Here is a 25,104-nt window from a genome sequence, read left to right on the forward strand (position 1 = left end):
GAGTTATACAAGTATAAGTTGGCAAGTAAACATAAATGCCTTGCTTTGCCTACTTACTTCTCTTTTTTGACACAATGGCATAATAATTTTCTATATATAGTAGAGGTTATAGATGATTTCGACATGAATTTGGTTTTCACAAAACTGAAATTGAGGCTAACTTGGAAGCTTTCTTAGGGTGTCTTGAAGCCAAAATTGTATTCTAGTCTTTGTAAGTATTGATTATTTTTCTGCAAAGTTGTTCATATATATGTGTGTTTTTCTATCGTTATTCATAAACAATAGAGTGCTTTGCTTGCATAAAATTGGTCATATAGATGTTAAATGTGGTAAAATTTCATTGCACTTGAAATTGACACTAAATGGTCTAGTTTATGTTACATTTAATGTATCTTTGATAAAATGTATATCACCTAAATAGCTATTTTCTTGAATCCGAGTTTTATGTAATATCTATTATAAGTTTTTTTTGTGTTGAGCGACATCTATTATAAGTTAATCGCATACAATATTTCAAAATAATCAGTTGTCATTTACTTTTAAATCTATAAGATTAGTAATTTATTATACCTATATATGTCAATAGTGTTAAGTTTTTCACTTTTAACATTGCCTCCCACCACTTTTTACAGTTTAAAATTGAAAATACCCCACCAGGTTCAACCCAAAATTCTTAATTTCATTCAAAAAATCCAATTTTTGTACTTAAGTTTTGTTTGACCCAAGTAACATCAAACACGCACCCAAATCCTCCTCTGTATATTCTCTCGATAATGGAATGAACCCCAAAAGCTTTCAATCTTTCTTATTAAAATCCTATAATCACCTCAATATCTCTCGCAACCAAACTCCACATCAGTCATTTTACATTGAAATTGAGAGCAATTTAAGAAAATGTTGTTGTTAGATTCGAAACCAATTCTCACGCATTGTGCCCCTTTCTCTTTGTTTCTTTTCGTATGTGATCCATCTACATTTGGATGCACCTACCCTTTTGTGTCTAATGCCATTTTCTTTTCGTAGTTATAGATAAATGTTACATGAACTTCAACAAACTCAAAATTGAGGCCAATTGGAAGCCTTTTTTAGGTGTGTTTGGAAGCCAAATTGTATTATTCTTGCTGTAAGTATTGATACTTTTACAAATTTGTTCATATGTGTGTGTGTGTGTGTGTGTGTGTGTTTTATTGTTATTTATAAACTATAAGTTACTTTGCTTGATTAAAATTTTTCATATAAACATTAAATGTTGTAAAATTTGGGCTGTGTTTGGTTCAATTAAAATTGATTTCATGAATACATTTTCCTCATTTATGGGTGTTTGGGTGACTGAAAATGTTAGTCAACTATAAATTTTTTTTCCACTTGACCATAAGATAAGAGCATTTATGGCGAAAATTAATCTATGCTTTTATTTTTCATAAATCATTTTTCACATCACCCAAACTCATCAATTGAACTTCCATCCCCCACCCCCCACTTAAATTCCCGGCCTTTGGTGGCCAACCACTGACGCTTTGATTTTGCTTTTTTTTTTTAATCTAAAATTTTATTTTATTTTATTATATATGTGCTTGGGAGATGAGAATGTGTTAAAGTAGTAGAAAATATGTTTTTCATAACATTTATACAACTAGACACTTACAAATATTTTCCATAGTGTTTTTAGAAATGCAATCAAACGCTTGGAAATATTTTTTTTTTGAAAAACATTTTCACATGAAAATATTTTATTGGACATGAATTGGCTCTATAGTTTTGTGAGATATATTATTGTTAAATTATGAGATAATAATAGGTATATCATGTTTCTTTTGTTGGATTATGAAAGGTATATCTTTTAATTGTTTTTTTTTTTTATAAATCACTATTTTCTTGTTTCTAAGTTTTTTATTTGATATTTATTATAGGTTAATCACATGTAAAATTTCAAAACAATTAGTTGTCATTTACTATTAAATCTATAAAATTAGTTGTTTATTATGTTGAAGAATACCAAAAAAAAAACCTAATTTGTTTCATAGATTAGTGAGCTGTTAATGCCCAATTACCATAATATTTGAAAGAAAGAATAGATCACACTAATATTTGGTAAGGAAGGTAATTGTAGGAAATAAAATTATTCCAATAGTGGGTTTAGCAAAATTTTTTTTTTTTAGAAGAATCTAATCCCTATTAAATTTTGTCCCATAAAGATAGTTTACATTCTTTGTTGAGCTAAGCTGCAAAATCTTGTCAAAATATTATAAAGATTAAGGGAGTGGTAGAATGAGCATTAAAAAAAAAAATTAAAGAGAGTGATTGAATGAAAGAAAGAGACACGAAAAAAGAAGAAGAAGCCATTATTCTTATTATATATCCAAAGAAATAATATTTCTCTAGTCAAGTAAAAAAATCACGTTTTAATTATAATGAAATCAATTTATAAAATTCCTAATCCTGTGTCTATGTCAATAGTTTGTAGGTTATTAAAATTGTCTTCCACTTTTAACATTGCAAAATTGAAAAGACCCACCCAACAAAAATACCCACCCGGGCCAAACCCATGCCTTTTAAACAATCTGGTCCGAATAGAACTCTTCACGTCCAAATCCTCTATTTCTGAATCTTTGAATCTTTTTGTTTCTGACTCATCACTAATCCATCTGACTATCTACGTTTCTTCGATTCACCCACCCACCCCCCTTTGTGTCTGATCTGGTGCCCTTTTCTTTCTTTTTCTCTAAACTAAATTTGCTGACGATGTCTGTGATTGTGACTGTGCATGTCATAAAACCAGATGGCGGAGGAGGAGCAGCAGCAGCAGCTTCTACATTTTTGCGATTCAAGGCATCCATTGGTCTACCGTCAAGACTACAGAGGTGGAGATACTTGTTGTGGGTGCCAAGAATCAGTTTATGGTCCTTGCTACCGTTGTGAACAATGCGGACGCCTTCCGTGGTTCTTTTGGCCGATATACTTTCATCATAAATCATGTGCGGAATTACCCATTGGGTTGCACCATCCCTTGCACCCAATCCATCCTCTCATTCTCTTTGATGAAAAGACACATTATCCTGAAGATGAAGAAGACAAACAAAAGACCAAATGCCAACTCTGCAATGAATCTCGCCAACAATACACTTATCGCTGTTACCGCTGCGACTTCAACCTTCACGCCACTTGTGCTTCCTTACCGCCCACCATCGAATCTTCTCAAGTCCACCACCACCCATTAACCCCCTTTTGGAAGTGGATGTCCTTCACTTGTGACCTTTGTGCCAAAGAAGTCAAGGGTATACCCAATCAGTGTGCCCTATGTAGTTATTGTGTTGATAATACTTGTGCTTCTTTGCCACGCACACTCCAAGTTCTATTTCACTGGCACCCCCTCCACCTCACCCATTCTTCTCTTGAAGTTGAACTCCATCAATCCGACTCCCGATTTTGTCAGCTCTGTGCTCAAAAAGTGAACACAAACTTTGGGTTTTACTATTGCTCCAAATGCGATTTCATTGCCCACCTCGATTGTGCTGCGGACTTCAGAAATAGGGAGAACATAAATTTGCGGAAACTTAAAGAGGAGGAGAATGAAGATCCAGAGCTCGATCAATCTGTTAACTCGGCAGCTTACGAAGTCAAAAATATCAAAGTGGGGGAGGACGGAACTGAAATAGCCACAGAAATCCAACATTTCAGTCATGAGCATGACTTAAAGCTTTCGGATGATGAGGTACTAAATATTGAAAAATGCGACGGGTGCGTACAAGCTATTTTCCCTCCCTTTTATAGTTGTGTAAATTGTAGCTTCTTTCTACATGAATCTTGTGCTAAATTACCAAAGAAAAAGAGACACCCGCTTCATCAACACTTACTCACCCTCTTCCCAAAGTCACCTTATCGGCTTAATACATTTTGGTGTTATGCCTGTGAGCGTTATTGCAATGGCTTCATCTATAGCTGTGGGAGATGCAATTTTTATCTTGATGTTACATGTAGTTTAATCTCAGACATCCTTACCCACCCTGGTCATGAGCATCGACTTCTTCTCTCAAGCACAAGATTTAGACATAATTGCAGTTGTTGTGATTCTAAAATTAACCCCATATTCCGCTGTACCACTTGTGAATTTGCTTTGGACTTCAAATGTGCTACACTACCACAAACCGCAAGGTACAAACAACATGAGCATCCCTTCACTCTCCGTTATATTGCTGAAGATGATTTCGGTGAATATTATTGTGATATCTGTGAAGAAGAACGTGATCCAAAGCATTGGTTCTACTATTGTGCAAATTGTGATTATCCTGTACATCTCAAATGTATTCTTGGAAAATACCCAACTATCAAGTTTGGAAGTGCATACAAATTTTACTGTCACTCACACCCCCTTACTCTCATTGAGGAAACTAAAGACCACCTTAAATGTGACAGTTGTGGTAATGATTGCATAGAGTATTTTGGTCAATGTGCCCAGTGTAATTTCAACATACATTATGGATGTATATAATAAGGACAATTGTGGTTTTACTTTTTATTTATTTATTTTCCAGTTGGGTTGAGCCTTAGTTCTTTATTATGATACCAAATGTTTTATTACAACAATCCATTAGTGTAATTTACAGGGGAACTTTTTTTCTTTTTCTTAATTCCTTTTGCTTGTAAGCTTATTAGGATCGTTATTTCATACGTCCAAACTAACGAAAACAATTAACATGTTGTCACATTTATTAAAGTTAGATTTCAATTCTGCTAAATTTTTCAGTGAACCTACCAACCTACCAATAAGCCTGAGATGAGTTTTTTCTCTTTTTTTTTTTTTTAGTATGATTGGGTGTCTTGAGCAAAATCTGAGTTGCTGGTGTGTATGTTGGGACATTGGGCAATTGCCAATGATTTGATCGTTTTGGGGCTATGGGTGGTGGTTTGGGTGTATCCTACCTTATCGAAAAATGTCTTATAAACCTCTAGTGTTCAATTACATGGTACAGAAGCAGCATAATCTCATAAGTTTAAAAATAGTCTATGAGGGCAACCATGCAGTCTTAGAGAAGATAAGAATCCACAAAAGCAGGTAGCCAAATCAGCAAGAATATAAAGGTTGGTTTTTCTCTAAATTTGTAATTAATGAAGTCTTTTTTTTTTTTTTTTTACTTCCTTTAAGTGACTAATATTCTTTTGGCAGTGGACCTACTCCTTGCCTTTGGTGCCTCCTTGTGGTCCTTCCACTGCTAGTATGGGAAGTCCTTATCTATAAATGTCTGAATCTCACTTCCTCGTGTTCTATTCCATCTTTTAAGATGGGGTATTGGAGATATGATGTCACCATCCAGGTAGAAATTGCTCCTTCACCCATCTATTGACCTCGGTAATATTGTTACAAATGTAACTCAGCATTTCTTTTATTGTTGCAAATGATGAATTGCATATATTTGTGTAATCTTGTAGTTTTCCATCTAATAATTGATTTGTTAGCTCCAAAGATGCCAAAACATGATTAAAATTGAAATAGTAGATCAACTCAATGATTCATTTTATAAACTTGTTTGTGGATAACAGTGATGGTCATAGACTGTCCATTTCTGGCAAAGATTTTGCCACTTACAAGAAGGGTGGGTTTATCTTTGACAGAAAGAATATGATTAGTATCCCTTGAAGGGGAATGCTTTGAAGAGAGAAACGAAAAAGCTTATGCTGGATCTGATTAATGTGTTGATTAATACTAGAATAATGGAGAACGAGATCCAAACTTGTCTTTAGTAATTCTACTTGGCTCCTTCAAGTTTCAATGCTATAATAGCTTGGATAATTCAAGGCCACCTTATAGTAGTTCTTGTCTTCATTCGTCATCATTTGCCTACACACCTCCAAAGAGTGTATTTTTAGTAGGATTTTACAGCTAGCTTGGTCATTGTCTTGTGGTATACCCACAATGTTGAAATCAATCTTAGCAGGGGCAGAACCTGCAAGAATTCACAATGGCAGAGAATAAACTGAATGGGATGGTTCTTGGATGCCAATAGAAACCAAGGGCTTTGTAAATAATAATGCGATATGCTGCACTTATCTATGTAAAGACCCTTTCTTTCTCCCTTTTGTTTTCTTCCCAATTACTTGTATTTAATTGAACTTCTTCATGTAATGGCTTCCTGTGCCATGCTATCTTGGAGGTCACTAATCTGGACATTAGTAGACACTGTCTTATCATTAGCCATGGCAATTCTAATTTTTGGACTGAGTGTTGGTTTAATCTGAATTTGAGCCTTTATTTTATTTTTGCACCAGTAATTATAGTCTTTGAGAGATGGAGTAAGGTTAAGGAACCAATTGGCATTCATTTGGAGCACAGGCAACAACATATGATTATGCTAAAAAACTTACACTTGCTTGTACCTAAGTTACCAAGCTTTAGGGTGAGGTTTTCAAGTGATGCATTTGTACAAATTTTGAATTTCATTCTGCCTCATTATTTTAATATCCTTTTGGTCATATTTTAATCTATTTTCTCTCTTTTTGGGTTACAATCTCTTCCTTTTTTCTCAGATGTGCTGATGTGGATGATCTTTTATTCTCCAGCGGGGTTCATTAACAATATTTTAATATATTGGGTGGAAATTTAGAGAAGCAATGCTTTCAACATCTTATTCTAAGGTACCTTCATTCTTACACACTTACATTCTTTAGAATATCTCTTTTATTTGTTGTTTATTTATTTTCAAGTTTTGGGAGTTTTTCACTTTTTCGAGTTAAATCTCTATAGTGTGTGTGTGTGTGTGTGTGTGTGTTTTTTTTTTTTTTTTTGGGTTTATTTTCTTGCTTATACACAATCAGTACAAGTTCAACTTTTTAATGCTATTGTTATAACTTAGGTACAGAGCAGTCATTAAAAGTTAATAAGAACATATTTTTGTCATAGATATGGAGATCTTTTTTTAAGAAGATCAAAAATCCAATTGCTATAAAGATCTGTATTGTGGTTTGGATCAACCAGTTATTCCAATGTGATGGAGGGAATGAGTCTTGCTCTCATGATACACAGTAGAAATTGTAATAACTTCAATTTGCCTGCAAAGGATAAGTATTAAAATGTCCAAGCATTTATTCTTCTTGATGTTCTCTCAATTAAGGGCTTGCAATCATGACACCTCAATTTGTCAAGGACTAGAGGCATACCCAGATTTCTAGCCAAGAGATTACCATCCTTAAAGTGAAGAGCATCCAAATTTCTGGTTCCTTTGACCAGCAGATACCCCTGCACAAAATACTTACTTTTAGAGTATTAATCTATAATCCAAAAATCACTTTAAAGTTTTCCCCACACTTTTCACTAACTGGACTGGGAGTTGATAACTCTTGCGAAAATCATTCAGTCATTTGCAAAATAAAGATTAATAATCTGCATATTCTCACATCTGGGATGGAATTTGAAGTCCTTGCAACAAAGAATCCTTTTTTTAAGCATCTGAGATAGGAATTCTATTGCTAGCAAACAGATAAGGGGACAATGGATCCCTTTTTCTCATCCACTTGGCACCTCGAAAAAAACCAACTAGTCCTTCATTTACAGCCACAAGGTACATAGGGGTGGTAATACACTCCCTCACCCAATTAGCATATCTTGAGGGAAAAGCCACAACCTAAAGGCACTGAAAAATAAACCACCATTCCACTGACCCATAAGCTTTCCTAATTTCCACCTCTATGGTAGTTCTTAACAATTTCATGAGCTCATAACATAGTTTCTGCTATATTCCTGCCAGGCACAAAGGCAGTTTGGTTGGGGCTAATAATATAATTCTAGCCTGATTTAAGTCTTTTAATTAAGTTCTGTGTGATGAATTTATAAATTATATTTCAACAAGAATTGGTTTATAATTCCCCATGCTTGAAGGATTGCTCACTTTAGGGACAAGAGTAATAATTGTTGCATTCACCTCTCCAAGTAACCTACCTGAATTGAGAATCAATTGGATGGCATGGGCTACATCTGAATGGATAATAACAGGCCAAACTTTTTTGAAAAAACAAGATGTGAACCCATCAAGGCCTGGTGCCTTCTATCCATCCAAGAAAACATAGTCTGCTGGATCTCCAAACTTGAAACTAGAGAACTTGTTGAAAGTCTACCCAAATTTCTTGAGGCAGATGCTCCTTAGAGTTATCTAATAGATTCTGATTGTTTAATTTGTTGAGGATCCATTATCCTATTCCCCTGATCATCCTTCAGAAAAAGTATTGAGTTTCTAGCATTTCCTATTATAACAACTCGATGAAAGGATGCAGTACTGTTATCTCAAATTGAGGCAACTATTTTAAGATGTTTGTTTCATAAGTGCCTCCTCTCCTCTGCTAATATTCTCAGAGAATTCTCCAACATAGGATTGCGGCATCTGTGGGTTGGGCTGCAAAATTCACAGTATTGTCTTTGGGTCTTAATCCTTACGCTCATAATTGACGGTTATGCCCTCACCCACGTGCTTTAACTTTACCTACCAACAACAATGATTGATGTGGCAAAACAACTTTCTCAAATTGATCAGTCTATCTTACATTCTTGTTAGCTTATACCTTTGTGTTTTAAAGTTGCATGCGGTGGTATGAAATTGTCACCAAGAATGGTGTTGTAGAAATTGGCAGCCTTATTGTGATAGAACATGCAGTTAAAAGTTAGAAACTTAATTGGATTCCATTGGCAGTTCAATAGCCAATACATTAGAGGCCCTATGAAATACTACTAAAGATGGGGGGGGTGCATTTATGTTCATAGTGGTTTCTCATTCCCTGATTCAAGTTACCATGTCACAATATTATATATGGTTGAGATGGTGTGGTACAATTCACCAGTTTGACACTAAAAAGTAAACATATCTTCCCAATAAAACCATATATATATATATATATATATATATATATATTAAAACTAGCAATCCCAACAATATGATCTATCAGTCCAGCCCAAGCCCCAAAGAAGAAATTGGTGAGAATTAATAATAAAAAAATTAGACCTAAAGCACAATTGTTATGGCAAAGCAAAACAATAGGAGGTCCAAATAGGTCTCAAATCTTAACATGACATAGAAGCACTTAGTAAAATCCAACTTAGACTGGGAAAGGATCCCTCCAATTTCCTCTGATAATCCACATAGGATGCTTTCACAAAAATCCAGAATAATTTCTTTGGGTATGTTACATGTCTGCTGTGTGTTGCCAAAGTGCTATTGTGCTTTCTATGTGCTGCTGCACTGAAATGCTGGGCTGGATGCTTTACAGATGTGCTGTTTAGTCTCCTTCTTATCTTTAGCTTTAAAGGTAGCTAGACGATTGTGTTGTTTGTGCACTTTTGCTTTGCTACTAGCTTTCTTTTTTTCTTTTTCTTTTTTGATTTGTAATTTGGTTGCTGTAGTAGGGAGGTTCCCTATGCTGGTACCTTCCCTACTCTGGTTTTGGGGTTTATCCCTGTGTACTCTGTTTTTTTTCAATGAATATAAGCTGAATTAAAAAATAACAACAACAACAACAACAACAACAATAATAATAATATAAAAAAATTACAATTTACCACTTGTGGTTTGGCAGTGTCAAAATTTAATCCAAAAAGTTTCATTTACTACATTTATAGTTCTGTAGTTTGTACTCTTAGGACTAAAAAGAAACTATTAGGGTTCTATTTAAATTAATAGCTTTTATATTTTGTGGACAAATGTACCCTAAATTATCCAAGTTTGACCATGAATGAACAACACTAGTAATAATTAGTTGCCACTGCCAGCACTTCCATGCTATTAAAAAGAATCATGTGCAGTAAATATTGTGATATTAGATTTCTATTTGTTGGAGCCATGCAATTGAGAGAAACAGGACTAACATTGAAAACCTCACCTCCAATTAAAAGATTGATTAGGAAGTTGGTCCACTAATTTGATCTCTTTTACTTTTTGTTTGAATTTGTTTCTTAACAACCTGGTCTGGCACACATGTTTGTTGAAGAGAAACTCCAACTCCAAGAAAACAGCCAAGTCATTGTGATAAAATTTCCCACTAGTTTCCTGCTTGGTCATTATCAGTTTATTAGTAAGCCTTTCTTTGACTCTTTGAAAATATTTTATGATATGTACTATATAATTGAGCTCATACTATAATGATATTGTCAATAGGATAAGGGTAAGGCTCAGATCCACAAGCTACCAAATTCTGGAGCTTCTTATGTTATAGCTGCATCTCTCTTTCTCTGGGTAGAATAAGGTACATTCTCTATGAAACCCTTACTTAGTTTACAATAATTTTTTTTGCCTCCATGCCTATGAAGCTGTATTGAGTTTCAAGATTTCTGTTAATAGATCATGATATTTTGAGATTTATGTTCTTGGATCATGCTAATTTAATATTTGTGTTCCTAGTCCTACTGATTTGCTGCTAAAAAGTATTGTTTGAGGTGGATCTAGGTTCATATTTCAACTTCAAAAGTCAAAACTCACAGATTCATATCTCAAATTATCACTTTTGTTTAATATTTAAGTAAAATAATTATTATATAAATATTTCAAAAAACCTAATATGACATATATAATGCTTTAAAAGACTTAAGAATTCAATGGACAAGGTGTCCATGGAAAATTTCTTGAGGTACAAAACATTTGTTGATCGAACAAATAAACCATGATGACCTGATTGGTCTAAACTCTCGTATACTTCCAAATTGCTCAAAGATGTAAATCATGAGTTATGAGAATGGTCATAGAACATGTTTGATTTCTTATAGTGTAATATGTTTCAAATTCTAGTGATTCATTTTTTACATTGTGGTAGAGTACAACCAATTTCAAACTCTAAATTGTTCATGACCCTTGATCTCTAAGCAAAAAGATTGATCAATGGCCTCCAAGCATCTTGGTTTACAGCAATATTATAGCCTCTTCATGTCATAACATATTATGTGTATATTAATATTTCTATCTGTAATCTAAAGGTTTGGTGGACAAGATGAATTTGTGTTTGCAAATGAAGAGGAAAGCAAAATAGGAGACATCTCTTATGAAGAATGGAAGACTATTGTTATAGGAGCTAATTGCCTTTTGCAATGGGAAAAGCAATTCTATCCGTGTCTTCTCTACTGAGGAGCTCAAAAGAGCAACAAACTATGACCAGCATCAATGTATTTTGCAGGATAGTGATTTTAAGTTATTCAAGGGTTCTCTAGAAGGCCGCTTACTTCAGTTAAAAAGTACTACACAGAAGAAAAAGGATTTATTGTTATGGAAGAAGTTACGCTTGTCATTATTAAAGACATTCTGGTGGGATCGCAAATGAGTGTCCACCAAAATGTTCTAAAACTCTTAAGACGCTACTTAGAGACCAAATATCCAACTCCAGTGTATGAATTTGTCAAGGATAAAATTCTCTTCAATTATGTTGGGACAATCCATTTTGAGCCCTTAAAATGGAAATGCAGGACATAGTTAATGCCATTGCATATCTTCATACTTCATTTTAAGTCTGTTATCCATAGAGATATTAGGTCAGCCATCATTATATTAGACAAGAAAAATGTAGCCAAACTGATTGATTTCTCACTCTTATCTAAACCTAAAGGTGAACTGCATGTATTCGACGCCATACGTGAGAGAATGGGGTGTGGTGCACTGAATATATTGCTACAGGCTATATAACTGAGAAGGTTGGTGTGTATATTTATGGTGTGCTCCTACTTCTGCTTTTGGCTGGATGGATGTTGAATTCTCCACAGTACAGGTATAGTCCCTCCTTTCTACCAATGTTGGTGAACCCATATGATGAACAAAATTGGTTGATTGAAATCATAGATTCTATGTTACTAAAAGAAGGAATTAATCAGGAACATTTTCTTGCTTTTGCACAGATTGCCTTGCGTTGCATCTCTGATACAGCAGAAGATAGGCCGACAATTATTGATGCAGGAAAACAACTCAGTGAATTTTGAGTCTGTCTCACCTCCTTAGTTTATCTTAGCTCTAACCTGGTAGATTAACATACAAGATATTCTATGCTTTATATAGCATTTGAATGCACAAACTTGTCACCAAGACTGGAGTCACTAAATAAAATGGCAATCATGTTTATGATAAAACCATGGTTTGATTTCCATTGGGCAGCTAGAGTGGACTGTAATAAGACTTCTTATTTTTATTTTTGGATGGCTTGAATTGAACAAACTTTCTATCATTGCATGTAGTATTTTCTGGTCAATAGGAAAGTATCTCCTATGACAGGTATCTCAAATCAGCCATGTACGGGTAGTCTCTATTGCATTACCAGTCTCTTTTTCTTCTTCTTCTTCTTCTTCTTTTTTTTTTTTTTTTCTTTTTTTAATATACTCCATTGCATTACCAGTCATTTTTGCTTACTAATGTCACTAAAATTTCTTCATAAAGGTGACCGGTTAATGGTATAAGGCTTTTAAGTCTTAACGACTCAAATGTAAATTATGAATGTGACATAAATCGATATAAATCAATATAATTTACACTAAGATTACATTATTATATACTATAATTATATTGCAATGACTTAATTTGAGCACCAATAGTAATTGACCGAGTAACTCTTTAAAATTCATATTGAGTTTTAAAAAATAAAATAATTCAAGCAGCTTTAGTAATCTACTTGCTGACAAATAGCCTTATTTATATTTATCCACTTTGTTGATTTCATATTTAACATGCTTATATCTATAATAAAAAAAAAAAGTAGTACCTGATACCAAAAAAAAAAAAAAAAAACTCATTTTTGTAAAATCTATGAAAGGTTATGATAGACAATGTTAATTGGAGAGGCTAATTCACAAACTCAAAGCTGCTACTTTTTGTTTTTGATGGAGGACGCTTACCATCATATCAAGACCCAACCTCAGAAAGCCTTGGTAGTTGTATAGTAGTTCTAAAGGCCTCATGAAATTTATGAGATATTGAGTTCGAATCCCTACCCTTAATTTTTGGGACCCCTAAGGGATTCCTTCAATTAAGCCAATCTATTCTAATTTAGACTAGGATAAGATCTCTTCCTATTTAAATACTACAATTTTTATTGATCACACAATTTCAAATAAATGCCATGTGTCTCACATCTAATTAAAACCAGAAGAATTTTATGGGAGTGAATCTTATTCCAATTTTTTTTTAATTTAAAATTTAATTATCGTTAATTGAAATACAAAACTTTTTGTTTTTTGTGAATGAATTGAAATACGAACTTCAATGAAAAACTTATTGATAATATCATAGTCCAAAAAAATAATTTTACGTATGAAATAAATAAACTAAGTATATAAATAGTTAAATAAGATTCTTCTTCTTTTTATTTTTTACCAAAATGGAATAATAAATGAGCTATTCTACTCAAGTAACTAATATTTTTGCCCAAGGCCTTGTAACTCAACCAGTTGGTATCTCCTAGCTAGTCTTTCCAATTAAGGCATCCAATGTTTAAATCTCCATACTCCAAGGCCTCAATCTGACCCAACTATCATACTATCAATATATATATATATATATATATATATATATATATATATATATATATATATTGATAACCTTACCAAGGATTTTTCATGAGTTGGAAAAAATAGAAGCTAATTCTAAGATAATGCCTAAACATTCAATATTTTCTTTAAAAAAATGTAAAGTTATAATATATATATATATATATATATATCTTGTTGCTATTAATATATAAATAAATGAATTATGTGTACTAAATAAAATTCAAATATTTGAATTTCAATATTATTTTAAATTATGAACGCCACATATCATATGAACGGTATTAGTTTATGAAATAAACTCAAATAAAATTATTTAAAAATATATATTCTTTTAAAATAACATTACTTTAATAACAATAAATAAATAAAAATCCATGTTATAAAGGTAGAGTGGTAACTCTTTTTAAGAGTGATTTATCAACTAAATTGTGCTTCTAATCCTGTGCACTTGTAAATCATTTTAAGGTTTAGGAGTTGCAACTCCTTTGAGATTGTGTCGTTACAAAACAAAATTCTTTTTTCTCTTTTATAGCAAATGACATTCAATTTATTGAGAATGTAAATCAGATTATGAGGGCAACCCTCAAGCAAAACCTGGGTGGAGCCCTCCTTATATTGTGATGTCCTTGCCAAAGCAAAGCATGAGCAACTCTCTTGCAATGTCTAATTAAATATAGGAAAAAGAAACATTAGGGAACTCAAGAATAGGCACTTTCCTCCGCTGCTAAGCAACCCTTCTTTATTACCACTACGAATTTTGGTTCGATGGTACGAGCCTTTGTATAGTTTCACATGATGCTTGGTAAGAGTTAAATAATTTGTGTAGTGGCGTTTCAACTTTCAATGAATGTATTGTACCCACTGTGTTTCTCTTTTTATTCATTAAATACAAAAAACAAGCCTCCTTCAGCTAGACACATTTCAATTCCGTTATCCATTGGCAAATGGACCAACACTTTGTCCTCACAATCAACAAAGCATGAGTTTCACTTCTCAAAAAAAAAAAAAAAAGCATGAGTTTCAGATAGTTTAATTGAAAAAAAAAAATCAATAAAAAAATGTAAAATTTTGTGTCTTTAAATAAGAGATTTGAAGTCAAACCTTGCATATACTAAAATTTAATTTGTGTGAGTTTCAGTTAACTTAATTAGTAAAAAAATATTTGATGGTTAAATAAGAGATCTGAGATTCAATCTCAACCTACATTAAAAATCGATGAGTGTCTTGGTCTGATGATAAAATGCTATCTTATCAGGAGTGAACGCCATAGATTGAAACTCTCTCTAAAAAAAAAAAAAAATCTAATTGGTGTTTTGATCTATGATAGAATACAATATTCATAGAACATACATCATAATTTAAAATTTTATCTATATATTAAAAAAAATGATCCTCATAATTATTAGACTTTCACTTTTTAAAATTTTCTTTGCAACTCAAGAATTACAAAGAAAACAACATAAAAACAAAAGTTTTCAATTATTCTTGAAAACTCTAGAATCTTTTTGAGTATAAAACGCTCTGTTTGTTTTGTTGAAAAACTTTATGTGAAGATAGTTTTCCACATTTTTCAGTGTTTGGTAGCACAAAAAAAAACTGGTCAGAAAACTATCTTTAGTCAATAGAAAATCTTAATAAAAATAAAGCTTGTTTTTTATAGGTTGTTTTCCAAAAGAAAATTTTGGAAAACAATCTCTCTCTCACAGTACACTCTCTCATTCTTTCTCTCTTCCTTTTTCTTTTTCTTTCCTCACACCCTCACTATCACTAACTCTAGTCTTTCATCTTCCATAGATCTCTCTCCCTCACTCTCTCTCCATATTTCTCTTCCCCTTTATAACATAGTTCTCTGAGTAGATTTTTTTCCCTCATTGTTCAATAATTATTTCATTCCTCTCTACCAACTTGCAAAAGTAAACATATTTGCAGCGGTAATTATTTCATTCCTCTATACCGAAATCTCAATTCTTTACTTTGAATTTCAAACTTGATTTTATTTTTTCTCTAAGAAATTTTTGGTTTGATGGATTCCAAGTAGAAGTTTTTTTTGCACATAAAAGTGCTAAAAAGAAAAAGAAAAAAAGAAGAAAGAATGAATGAATGAATGAATAAAGTAAAAGACAAAAATTTTAAACACAGTGCCTATATGGCTCTAAATTGCTTTTACATAGGATAATCTTTTTTGTTGATAGATACATTATGCAGATACTATGTAGTGATAATATATTATGTAGATATATTATATGAATACATAATTTTGAGTAATCTTAAAAACTTGTGGTTGACTATAGTAGACAATTAGTGTACCAACAAAAAGAGTAAACAATTAAAAATTATTGTTATTTGTACTAATTAAAGATGTATTCTCCTGTCAATTCTATGTATATAGACAAATGGTTGATATATATATATATATATATATATATATATGTGTGTGTGTGTGTGTGTGTGTGTGTGTGTGTGTGGACGTTTCTGTCCATATATATGAGCAAAATAAGTGGTAAAGATCATGAAAATTTGACAACTAATTTTGATTGTATCTATTGTCAAAATTTTAGTATGAAAACCAAATTTATTCTTGGTTTATTATTATTATTTATATTGATTACTTTAGTTGGTTTACATAATACACATATTTTAAATTACACAAGAAATATAAAAAATAAAAATTTGCATACTAAACGCCAGAAAACATTCTTAAGCTCATTTTCAAAGCTGTTACCAAACACTGGAAAATGATATAGTTTTCCAGAAAATGTTCTTTGGAAAATGAACTATTTTCCAAAAAACGTTGATGCTGAAACAAACAGAGCGAAAGTTTTATTTGTATCCACAAACCTCCTATGTTTATTGGTCTTTTTATGCTTCCGTATATGTGTTTTAAAAATATTACAATTTTCCAAAATCATATTATGAAATTTTCCCTATGAAGTACTAAAAAAATAATGTCAATAGCCTTCTGACTTTGCATCGATTAATTCTTTCCTATAGAAGATTTCCCATTTCCATTTGCTATAAGGAAAAATAAAATATTAAAGTTAATAAATACACAATTACACCGTTCATGGGAATTTTATCTCATAGCTGTAATATATATAAAAATATAAAGGGAAAAAATCAATTTACCCACTTTTTATTTTTTATTATTATTTATCATTCCTATATTTTATTATGTTTTTCACACAAAAAAAAATTGAATGAACAAAAAGCAAGAAAACATAGAAAATACTTTATCCGTTTTCCAAAAGTAAAAACACAACCTTTTAAAAAAAATTCGTCAATTCATTGATATTTTTTACTACAAAACAGTTCCAAAAGCTAAATTATATATTTCAATATATTTTCCAAAATTACATTATGACTAATTCTTCATACCAATTACTAGTAAGATAATTTCAATAGTTCATATAAATAAAATAATAATAAGCATTCCTTCATTCCTAAAAAAGATTTCCATTTATTATAAGGAAAAAAAATTTAACTATCATAAAAATGTTAATAAATACACAATTACATCATTCATTGTATGGCTACATTAACATGCGAGTTTTATGATTATATGAAATTAAAAATAAAAATAAACACACACACACACTTTGCCCACGTTTTCATTTTGTATTTTTTTTATTATATATCATTCCAATATTTATTATAATTTATTATATAAAATCTTTTATATTTTCTTTTATAAAATCTTTTATATTTTCTTTTGGGATTTAAAATTTTCCTTTTCAAGTAATAAAGGAATATTTAAGTAATTTTAACTTAATTAGCAAAAACAAAAACAAAAATAAAAAATAAAATACTTGTAAGCTGTAACCCAATTTTGTGACTTTGTCAATGAGGTAGGTAAGCCAATTTCTTCACTTGAATGAACAAAAAACAAGAAAATACAGAAAACACTTTCTCTGTTTTCCAAAAGCAAAAACAAAACCTCAAAAAAAAAAAAAAAAAAAATCCCTCCTAGTCAGTTCCAACTTTTATAAGCACCGCATTATAGAGAACCTTTTTTTTCACTGACGTATTAAATGCTTGGCCGTGTACAGAGATTGCGTATTAAAGTGCTTTTACGAAACGTGTTTTGGGATTTTGTGTATATTTGGAAAAGTATCTGAAAGGTGGGTTTTGATTGGGCAAGTTGAATAAGGTCCAAGAATGGTGATTCTGAGGGATTTGCTTCATGGGTTTTTCTGGGTTTTGGATTTCCGGAGCGGGGTTTTCTGATATTTTGTGGTTTTGATCAAATATCAATTCAGTGCCTCTGATAGTTTGGAGGAAATTTTGGATGATCAAGAACTGAATTTGGTGATTTTCAGGGATTTTGGGATGTGGGTTTTTGATATTTTTTGGTCTTGATCAACTATTATTTCAGGGCATATGATATTTTTTGGAGGTTTTTTTTTTTTTTTTGGATGATCAAGAACTGAATTTGGTGATTTTAAGGGGTTTTGATTATTGGGTTTTACTGGGTTTTGGATTTTCTGAAGTGGGTTTTTGATATTTTGTGGCCTTGATCATAATTCAGTTGAGGCCAAGTGAAATATTTGGTTATTGTAGTTTAAATTAGGTTAGTGTTAAGGGTTTTCCATTGGTGGTAGTGAAGATGGGGAAGACTGAGCTTGAAGAGGGAGCGGCTTGTTGTTCTTCTTACATAGACAATGATCAAAACATCGATATTGATATTGCTTTCTCTTACATTGTAAGGGTTCTTTTATTGATGTTTTATGTTGATCCTTTTATGGTGTGATCAATGCAAATTTGGTTGCTTTTTGAGAATTTGTGTTTGGATGTTGTTATCATGGGCTGCACTTGTAAGCTTGAGCTAAAGTCCTAAATAAAGAATGAAAATAAAAATAAAAATAGAGCTGGAGTGTGTAATATTTTACAGTTTATGTCTTCCAGTCCTGTAAAAACCTTGTTCAATATAATAATATCTATCAGTTTGTTGTATATTGTTTTGTGTTCTATCCCATATTCTGCAGTTAGTTTCTATAGTATTTTAGCAATATATACCATCAATAAGCTTCCATGATCTTCTTACACCCTCCTATGTTCGTCTTGTAGTTGTCTCGTCCTTATCCACATTCCATCCTTTCCACTTCTCCTCCCGTAGCTTCCTAAGTTCATGAAATAAATTAGTTTTGTAGTTTTGTTGTTCTTTGTATTTTAGTTTTCTTTCGTCTTTTAGTCTTTTACATTTGGTTTCTCCTACTTCTTCGTCCCTTTCTCCCTATAATTGGTATCAGAGCCTTGCACTTGCACTTGCACTCTCCATGCACATGCACTCATCATACACACATGCAATTTCAAAAACCTGGTAAAGCCTCAGCATCGGTTTCTCTCTCCTTTGATTAGTACACTTGAATTATTGTCCTGATTAGTATGCTCTGTGATTAACAGTTGCCACTTATTGTGGATCCTCTGTAATAATCACATCAGAAAACGTGATTTGATAATCAAGTAGAAAACTAAGGAGTTGTACTAAAAGTGTCAAAGAATTATTTTTCCTGAGTAGTCTAGTGGACGTGAGCCTAGGAGTGGCGTTGTAGTCCTGTCAAGATCTTAGGAAAATTGTTCTTCATTTTAGAAACAGTCATGGCCAGTTCCAGTTCAACATCCTCAACAGTCACATCCTCAGCAATCACTGATACCATTACCACTTCTTGTGATCTTTCCCTTAGAAAATCTACTGCAAATAGATTAGAATATTTATATGAAATATCCCATATTCCTGAAGATAGTAAAATACCTATTACAGACTTTCCCATTGTAAATCCCTATACTGTGTTTGATAAACCCCAAAAAACTTTCAAAAAATCCATAAAAAAATTTCTAGGTCCTTCTCAACCTTCTAATGTTAAGGAGTATGTCCAAGCTTCAAAATTTGACCAGTTTAATATTCCGGCCAGTGAGAAAGAAAATTTCATCACTCTTGCTCTTCCTAGAGAATTTGTCATCCCATGGCAAAGACAAGGTTATACTCACCTCCATTTTGGTGCAGTAAGACTCGCACTCACTTTTCATGGCAGAAAAGGACTCCCTATAGCTTCTAGAATTGCTCTCCTTGATTCTAGATTTATGGAATATCACAATGCAGTCATAGGTACAGTCCAAACCACACTCAATGCGGGAACAATCTTTGTCACCCTTTTCCCCAATTTCAACATGTCCCTCAGAGACCCTCACCTTTGTGATGCTCTTAAAGTTCAAGTTCAGATTACAGGAGCCTCTCAAGTACCAGATACTTTTGCAGCCACACTTCACTATTAGCTTGCCTACAGACTCCAGAACCATGCTTTTGATGTAGCCATACCAGAGATAGCCCAATCCAATGATGCTCTTTTAATCCAAGTTGATCCAGGCATGACACCCATGTGTACATTTGTTCCAAGACAGTTGGATAAAGAACATATGAAAAAACTTTTTCCAGAGAAATGGATTACAAAATATGAGACTCTCCATCAGGCATCTCAGCCAATCCAGTCCAACACTCCTTTCTTCATCAGAAATCAAAATGGTGATGTTGAAGTCAGATTTATGACGACCACACCAGAAAAAGAAGAAGTGACAGTCTTTCCAACAGCTATGCTCCAGCCAGTTTCTTATGAAGGTCTTGATGGTCTTCAGATCAAAGCATTTCAAGAAAATGGAAAACCTGTCTATGAAGGAAAATCACCCACAGGCCACATATGGTGGGATGTTTGTAACTGTGAAGAATGCAGAGAAGAAGAAATTTTTGAAGAAGATAAGAAAAGAAGAAAGAAGAAGTCTTCACAGCAGATTCTTAAAGAAAGGTATGAAGCAGGTGACCCAGAAGTTGACCTCCTTGGAGAACCCTCAGGAAAGTTTGACTACTATGTCCTTTATCCCAGATCCAGAAAACAAAAACCTCCATCCCTTTTCCCATGCAAAGAAAGTCATGATCAAAACCAACAAAACCAGAAACCACCTTTGATCCCATATTACCAGAAAGTCTTTCCCCAAATACAAAAATGTCAACCCAAGCCTCCCAGTCAAACCCACACACAAAAGCCCTTACCCTGTTACATGTTTGACCATGCATCACCCTCATACTCACAAAATTTTCCTCCTTTAGAAAATTTTGATCACCCACAAGTCAATGTAAAACATGTTTGGAAGATAAAAAACCCTGTTGGAACCAATCCAGATGGAAGTAAAAAACAGGTCTCATCAGCTGAAGCAGCCCTCAATTGGCAGGCAGAAAATGCTGTAGCACAGAATCAAGTCCTTTCGAAGATTCTTGACAATCAACAAAAATTGACTGAAGCGGTATCCAATACCTTTTTATCCTCAAATTCCCTCATTGAAGATTTGAAGAAGAAGATAAAGTCAATTGAACAAGAATTTGAGACAATTGTTTCTACAGTAAAAGATTTGTCTGTCTCCTTTCCACTCATCGGGCAAAAAGAAAAAGAAAAAAAGCAGTTGTTGATGCAACTCCAGTCTTTGGAGAATTCACAAAAGGCAGCTACCCAAGCACTTCCAATGCAAGTTTACATGCCATACCAACCTCGTCAATCACTGTATAAAGATCTGTCCATACCAGTACCCTCACCATTTTCCCCAGTTTCCCCTGAAAAAATCTCCTCCAGCATGGAATTCAGTTCATACAGAAGCAGTAAAATGTTTGGTTTTCGTTGTTCATGTATTGATTTTTCATTATACAAAAGACTTATGTCAACAAATTGTTGGATTAGGAGGATGTTTCTTTAATGGATAATAGATGATTATGAGACTAGTCTAAATCAAGGAATTGTTTCAAGGATTATTACTGTTGATGTGTAGTTTATCAATTGAAAAGATTTGTATGTTTTATTTCTTTCTTTTCTATTTTCCTGCATCTTCTCAACTAGCAAAAGCATTTATAAATTAGTTGTGTAATAGAATACAACTAACTCATGGGAATATATCATGTTTTCTATTATTTCTGTTTGTGTCTAGAGACATTGTTGGTCATGTGGTTTTACAGTTCATACCAATGCTGCTCTTCATTAGATGCCTCAAGTGATTTACAAAATTTTTGGCTTGATTAATAGTTCAATTGATGCGATTTTGCTGGACTTTGAGATAATGGGATACTACATCCCATCTATATTGGATATTGCTTCTTCTGGGACTTCTTACTTGCTTGGATAGTCAAAGGCTGATCATCATCTCAAGCTTGAATGAGGTTGCTTCTGTTAATTTCTATCAAAAAGTTAACTAAGGCTATGTCCGAACCGTTTGGATTTATACCTCCAAATATAAAAATATCAAAAGATATGTTTGCTGTCACAAATTATCATGTTGAGGATGGAATAGCCATAATTTCCTAATTGTCACACGCTGACTAGATTCCAGAAGAAGGAAAGAGATATTTACTTTGAACAGTTTTTAAATGGTAGGGGGTGCCACAAGCCTAGATCCCCAACAGAGATATTTGATATGGGTTTGGTGGTGAGAGCCTAGGTTACCAAACCTAAAACTTGTGGCATAGAATGTAGATCACTATGTTTCAAGTTAGGCTGTGGTTGTATTTGCTGCATGGGGAATGTAGGTGTTTTGGGTGTGAATTAAATCATAAAGAGACACAATGAAAACTGGAAGAGCTTCCACATGCATAGGGAACATCATTTGTTGGTTTAACTGTTTCCTCTATTTCTGGTAGTCAACTGCAATTAAATCTCCATCTGAACTTATTCACTCATCAAATATGCTGCAAGAACATCAGTTCCATAGATTGCATTCAGTTGCTCCTTTCTCTGATTTTGATCATCAACCTGATAGTTCTTTTGTACTTTCTGAACATATTCCATATTGAAGTGCCAATATATGATATAAAAAAGTTCTTAAATAATAGAAACCACATCGTGGTTCTTTACATTTTAACTTGTAAGTGTAACAACATAATACTAGCTCCTGACCATTTATGATGCACCTTATGTCAAAACTTTCATTCAAAAGTGATTAATTTGAAGCATAAATAATTTCAGTTCCAATTATCATCCCCAATGTACTCGGTTTGACACTTTTTGCTTTATTGATAATATTCTTACGTTGCTTATCAAAAAAAAAAAAAAATTCAGTTCCAACTATAATGTCTAATGTACAATCTCATTGGTTTTTGTACTGGACTTGCTTTTCTATAACTCTAAGGCTTCACCACATTTTATGCCATGGTGGTTCTTGTAATTGGCCTCTTTCTTGATGTGACATTTTTTATGCAATATATTTCAAGTAATATTAAGGTTTGGTTCTGATTTTTTTTGGTAGGATAAGAGGATTCAAGATGTTTTGGGACATCATCAGAAAGAGTTTGAGGGTGGACTTTCTGCAGAAAACTTGGGTAAGTGATGAATTAAGGAGATGTTCATCTGTTAAGATACAATGTTATGATTAAATTTAGTATCATCATTGTTCAAAATGATGATAATGGGGACAACTGATTGACAGGGGCAAGATTTGGTGGATATGGTTCATTTTTACCTACGTATCAGTGGTCTCCTTCTACTTGCTCAAAGACTTCACAACAAGCTCAAAACAATCATTCTCATGATCTGCCCTTAGAGGTATATGGTTGGTTTCTTCCTTTATATTTTTCTTACTATTCTAGACGCTTGAGTTCTTTGCTTAATATGATCACGCAGGGTGCCCCACAGAATTCAAAAGTTATCATGAGACCTGAACTTGCTTCAACTTATCGTGCACTACATGAACTAAGGAATTCTTCTGTGGATAGTTTGTCCAAAGTTTGTAATTCAAGGAATTATATTTCAAATCACAAACCTCTCAAACTGTCAACCAATCAGTCTGATAAAAAAACACTGAAGTTCCGGATCAAGGTGGGGTCAGACAACATTTTAACTGAAAAGAGTGCTGCAATCTACAGCAATCTTGGTCTTGACATGTCTCCATCCTCATCATCAGATGGCAGCCATACAGAGTGGGAAGGGAACTCTCCAGATTCTCATAGTAAGCAGAGTGAATCTCCCTCCTGCATTATTAAGGTGAACCTTTTTTCCCCATTTTGTTATCTCTTCATGTGTTTCTTCAGGCAGATGTTCATATAATTCAATTATGTTTTTGGCCATGCCAATGTGATGAAGCAGATCTTGACTTCTTTTCCTATTCCAAATGGCGTGCTATTGTCGCCTCTTCATGATAATTTGGTTTGCCCATTGGAAGAAAAAAATCTCTTAGATGGAAGTAGATCTCCACCTTTTAAAGAGATGGATGCTGTCTTTGAAAATGAGTTTGCTTCAAAAATGCATTGTAAAAAGGTGCTCAGAGAGAAGAAAAAGAATTTTGGGGATAAAAATGAGAGGTTTGTTGAATCAAAGAATGGGAATTTTGAGGATCCTGTTAATCCTGTTAATGCTGGTTTGAAGAATGAAGAAAAAATTAAGATCTCAGTGAGCAAGGAGATTGCATCTGATATCTTGAAGCTTCCACCTAAATCTAGTAAACATACTAATGGTGGTGGCTTGGGAAATGGTATTGCTATGGCTGCATCTGAACCCAATATGGGTAAGGCAAAGGAAAAAAATTTCTCCTCACACTTGGTAAAAGAGGAAACTTTGGGGTCAATAGCTTCCAGGAGTGGTGATGAGCAGAATACAAAGAATGGTTTGGCAGAAATGATCCAGAAAGATAAAAATGTAGTCTATGATATAAGAAAAGATGGCAGAACCAAAGATGATAGAAGTTGTAATTTGTTTGGACGGAATTGTGACATGCGAAAGGGAAGCAAAGTTTGTGATTGGGGAACAGCAGCTCCCATAAAACAGAATTGTGCGAGCAAAGCCACCCACCAACAGGATGGAGTGAATATATCTCACGGGAAGGAATCAGCTGGGGGACAAAAGAAGTCTAAGGAAATCCAAAATCACGATAGCTCAGCTACCAGGAAGTCAAAAGTGAACTTGAAGGTTAGTTGTTCTTCCGCATCAAAAGATAATGTCACTTACAAAAGTGGCTTTCCATCCAAAAGTAAAGGAGATGAAAAATTACACAAGGATTTGGAGAAGGCAAAAGATAGCCATAGCGATAGCATGTCTAACAAAAAACTAGTTAAGAAAGAATGTGTAAGTGATACATCAAGGAATCCTCTCAAAGATCAGGGAAGGGACTCTAAACTAGAGGTTTTTGAGAAAAAATTCCTTGCATCCAGCAGCAAATCAAGGGACGGTTCAGGTACCGATCAGGCAAAGGACTCTAAGCTTGAAGTGTCTGGGAAAAAATCAGTCAAAGAACTATCTGGGAAAGGATACCATGCAATCAGCAACATATCTAAGGTGATGACAAAGTGTTTTCAGGATTTTTTATGTACCTTGATCATCACTTTGTTGGTAGAAGAGGCATTCCATCACTCAATGATCTTGCAATTCTTTGCTTCCATGATCTTGTAAGCATACTCTTTTATGTGTAAAATAGCTTCCTTGATTTCGCATGGTTCTTTTGTATCTTTTTTGTTTGTTATCACCTTCCTTTTCTGGTTAAGGCTTGTAGACAACCCATAGGCTAAGCTAAGTTTTACTTTCATTTTGAGTATCAGGTATGCAGTAAGTTGAATGGTAGCTTTAAAGATGCTGCAATTTCCCTTGTATGTT

General features: G+C 33.3%; 2 protein-coding genes and 1 long non-coding RNA gene across 11 annotated transcripts in view; all 3 read left to right on the plus strand.

Annotated features, from left to right (window-relative positions):
* Positions 1–25,104, plus strand: part of LOC142626934 (uncharacterized) — a 33,332-nt gene that overhangs the window by 6,623 nt on the left and 1,605 nt on the right. For 4 of the 9 annotated variants that reach the window (XR_012842695.1, XR_012842696.1, XR_012842694.1 and 1 more), the window contains exons 1-5: positions 17,358–18,194; positions 22,769–22,841; positions 22,949–23,064; positions 23,143–23,502; positions 23,605–24,899. The exons of 1 other annotated variant lie outside the window; for it this stretch is intronic. Coding sequence is in view for 3 of the 8 variants with exons in the window: in XM_075800666.1 (XP_075656781.1) it covers positions 18,099–18,194; positions 22,769–22,841; positions 22,949–23,064; positions 23,143–23,502; positions 23,605–24,899 (1,940 nt within the window). In the remaining 5 variants the exon portion in view is untranslated. Of the gene's footprint in view, positions 1–17,357; positions 18,195–22,768; positions 22,842–22,948; positions 23,065–23,142; positions 23,503–23,604; positions 24,900–25,104 lie in introns of those variants that run through there. 4 more of the 9 variants (XR_012842698.1, XR_012842697.1, XM_075800667.1 and 1 more) reach the window with 1 other exon arrangement.
* LOC142626935 (uncharacterized) lies at positions 2,589–4,834 on the plus strand. The gene has a single exon (XM_075800669.1). It carries the CDS (start codon positions 2,780–2,782, stop codon positions 4,487–4,489), a length of 1,710 nt encoding a protein of 569 aa, XP_075656784.1. The 5' UTR covers positions 2,589–2,779; the 3' UTR covers positions 4,490–4,834.
* LOC142629866 (uncharacterized) lies at positions 9,798–12,082 on the plus strand. The gene is made up of 4 exons (XR_012843135.1): positions 9,798–10,050; positions 10,134–10,221; positions 10,946–11,727; positions 11,855–12,082. It is a non-coding gene; the product is annotated as an uncharacterized LOC142629866 (long non-coding RNA).

The sequence above is a fragment of the Castanea sativa genome, chromosome 3 (assembly GCF_040712315.1).
Source record: "Castanea sativa cultivar Marrone di Chiusa Pesio chromosome 3, ASM4071231v1".
In the NCBI taxonomy this organism is placed as follows: Eukaryota; Viridiplantae; Streptophyta; class Magnoliopsida; order Fagales; family Fagaceae; genus Castanea; species Castanea sativa.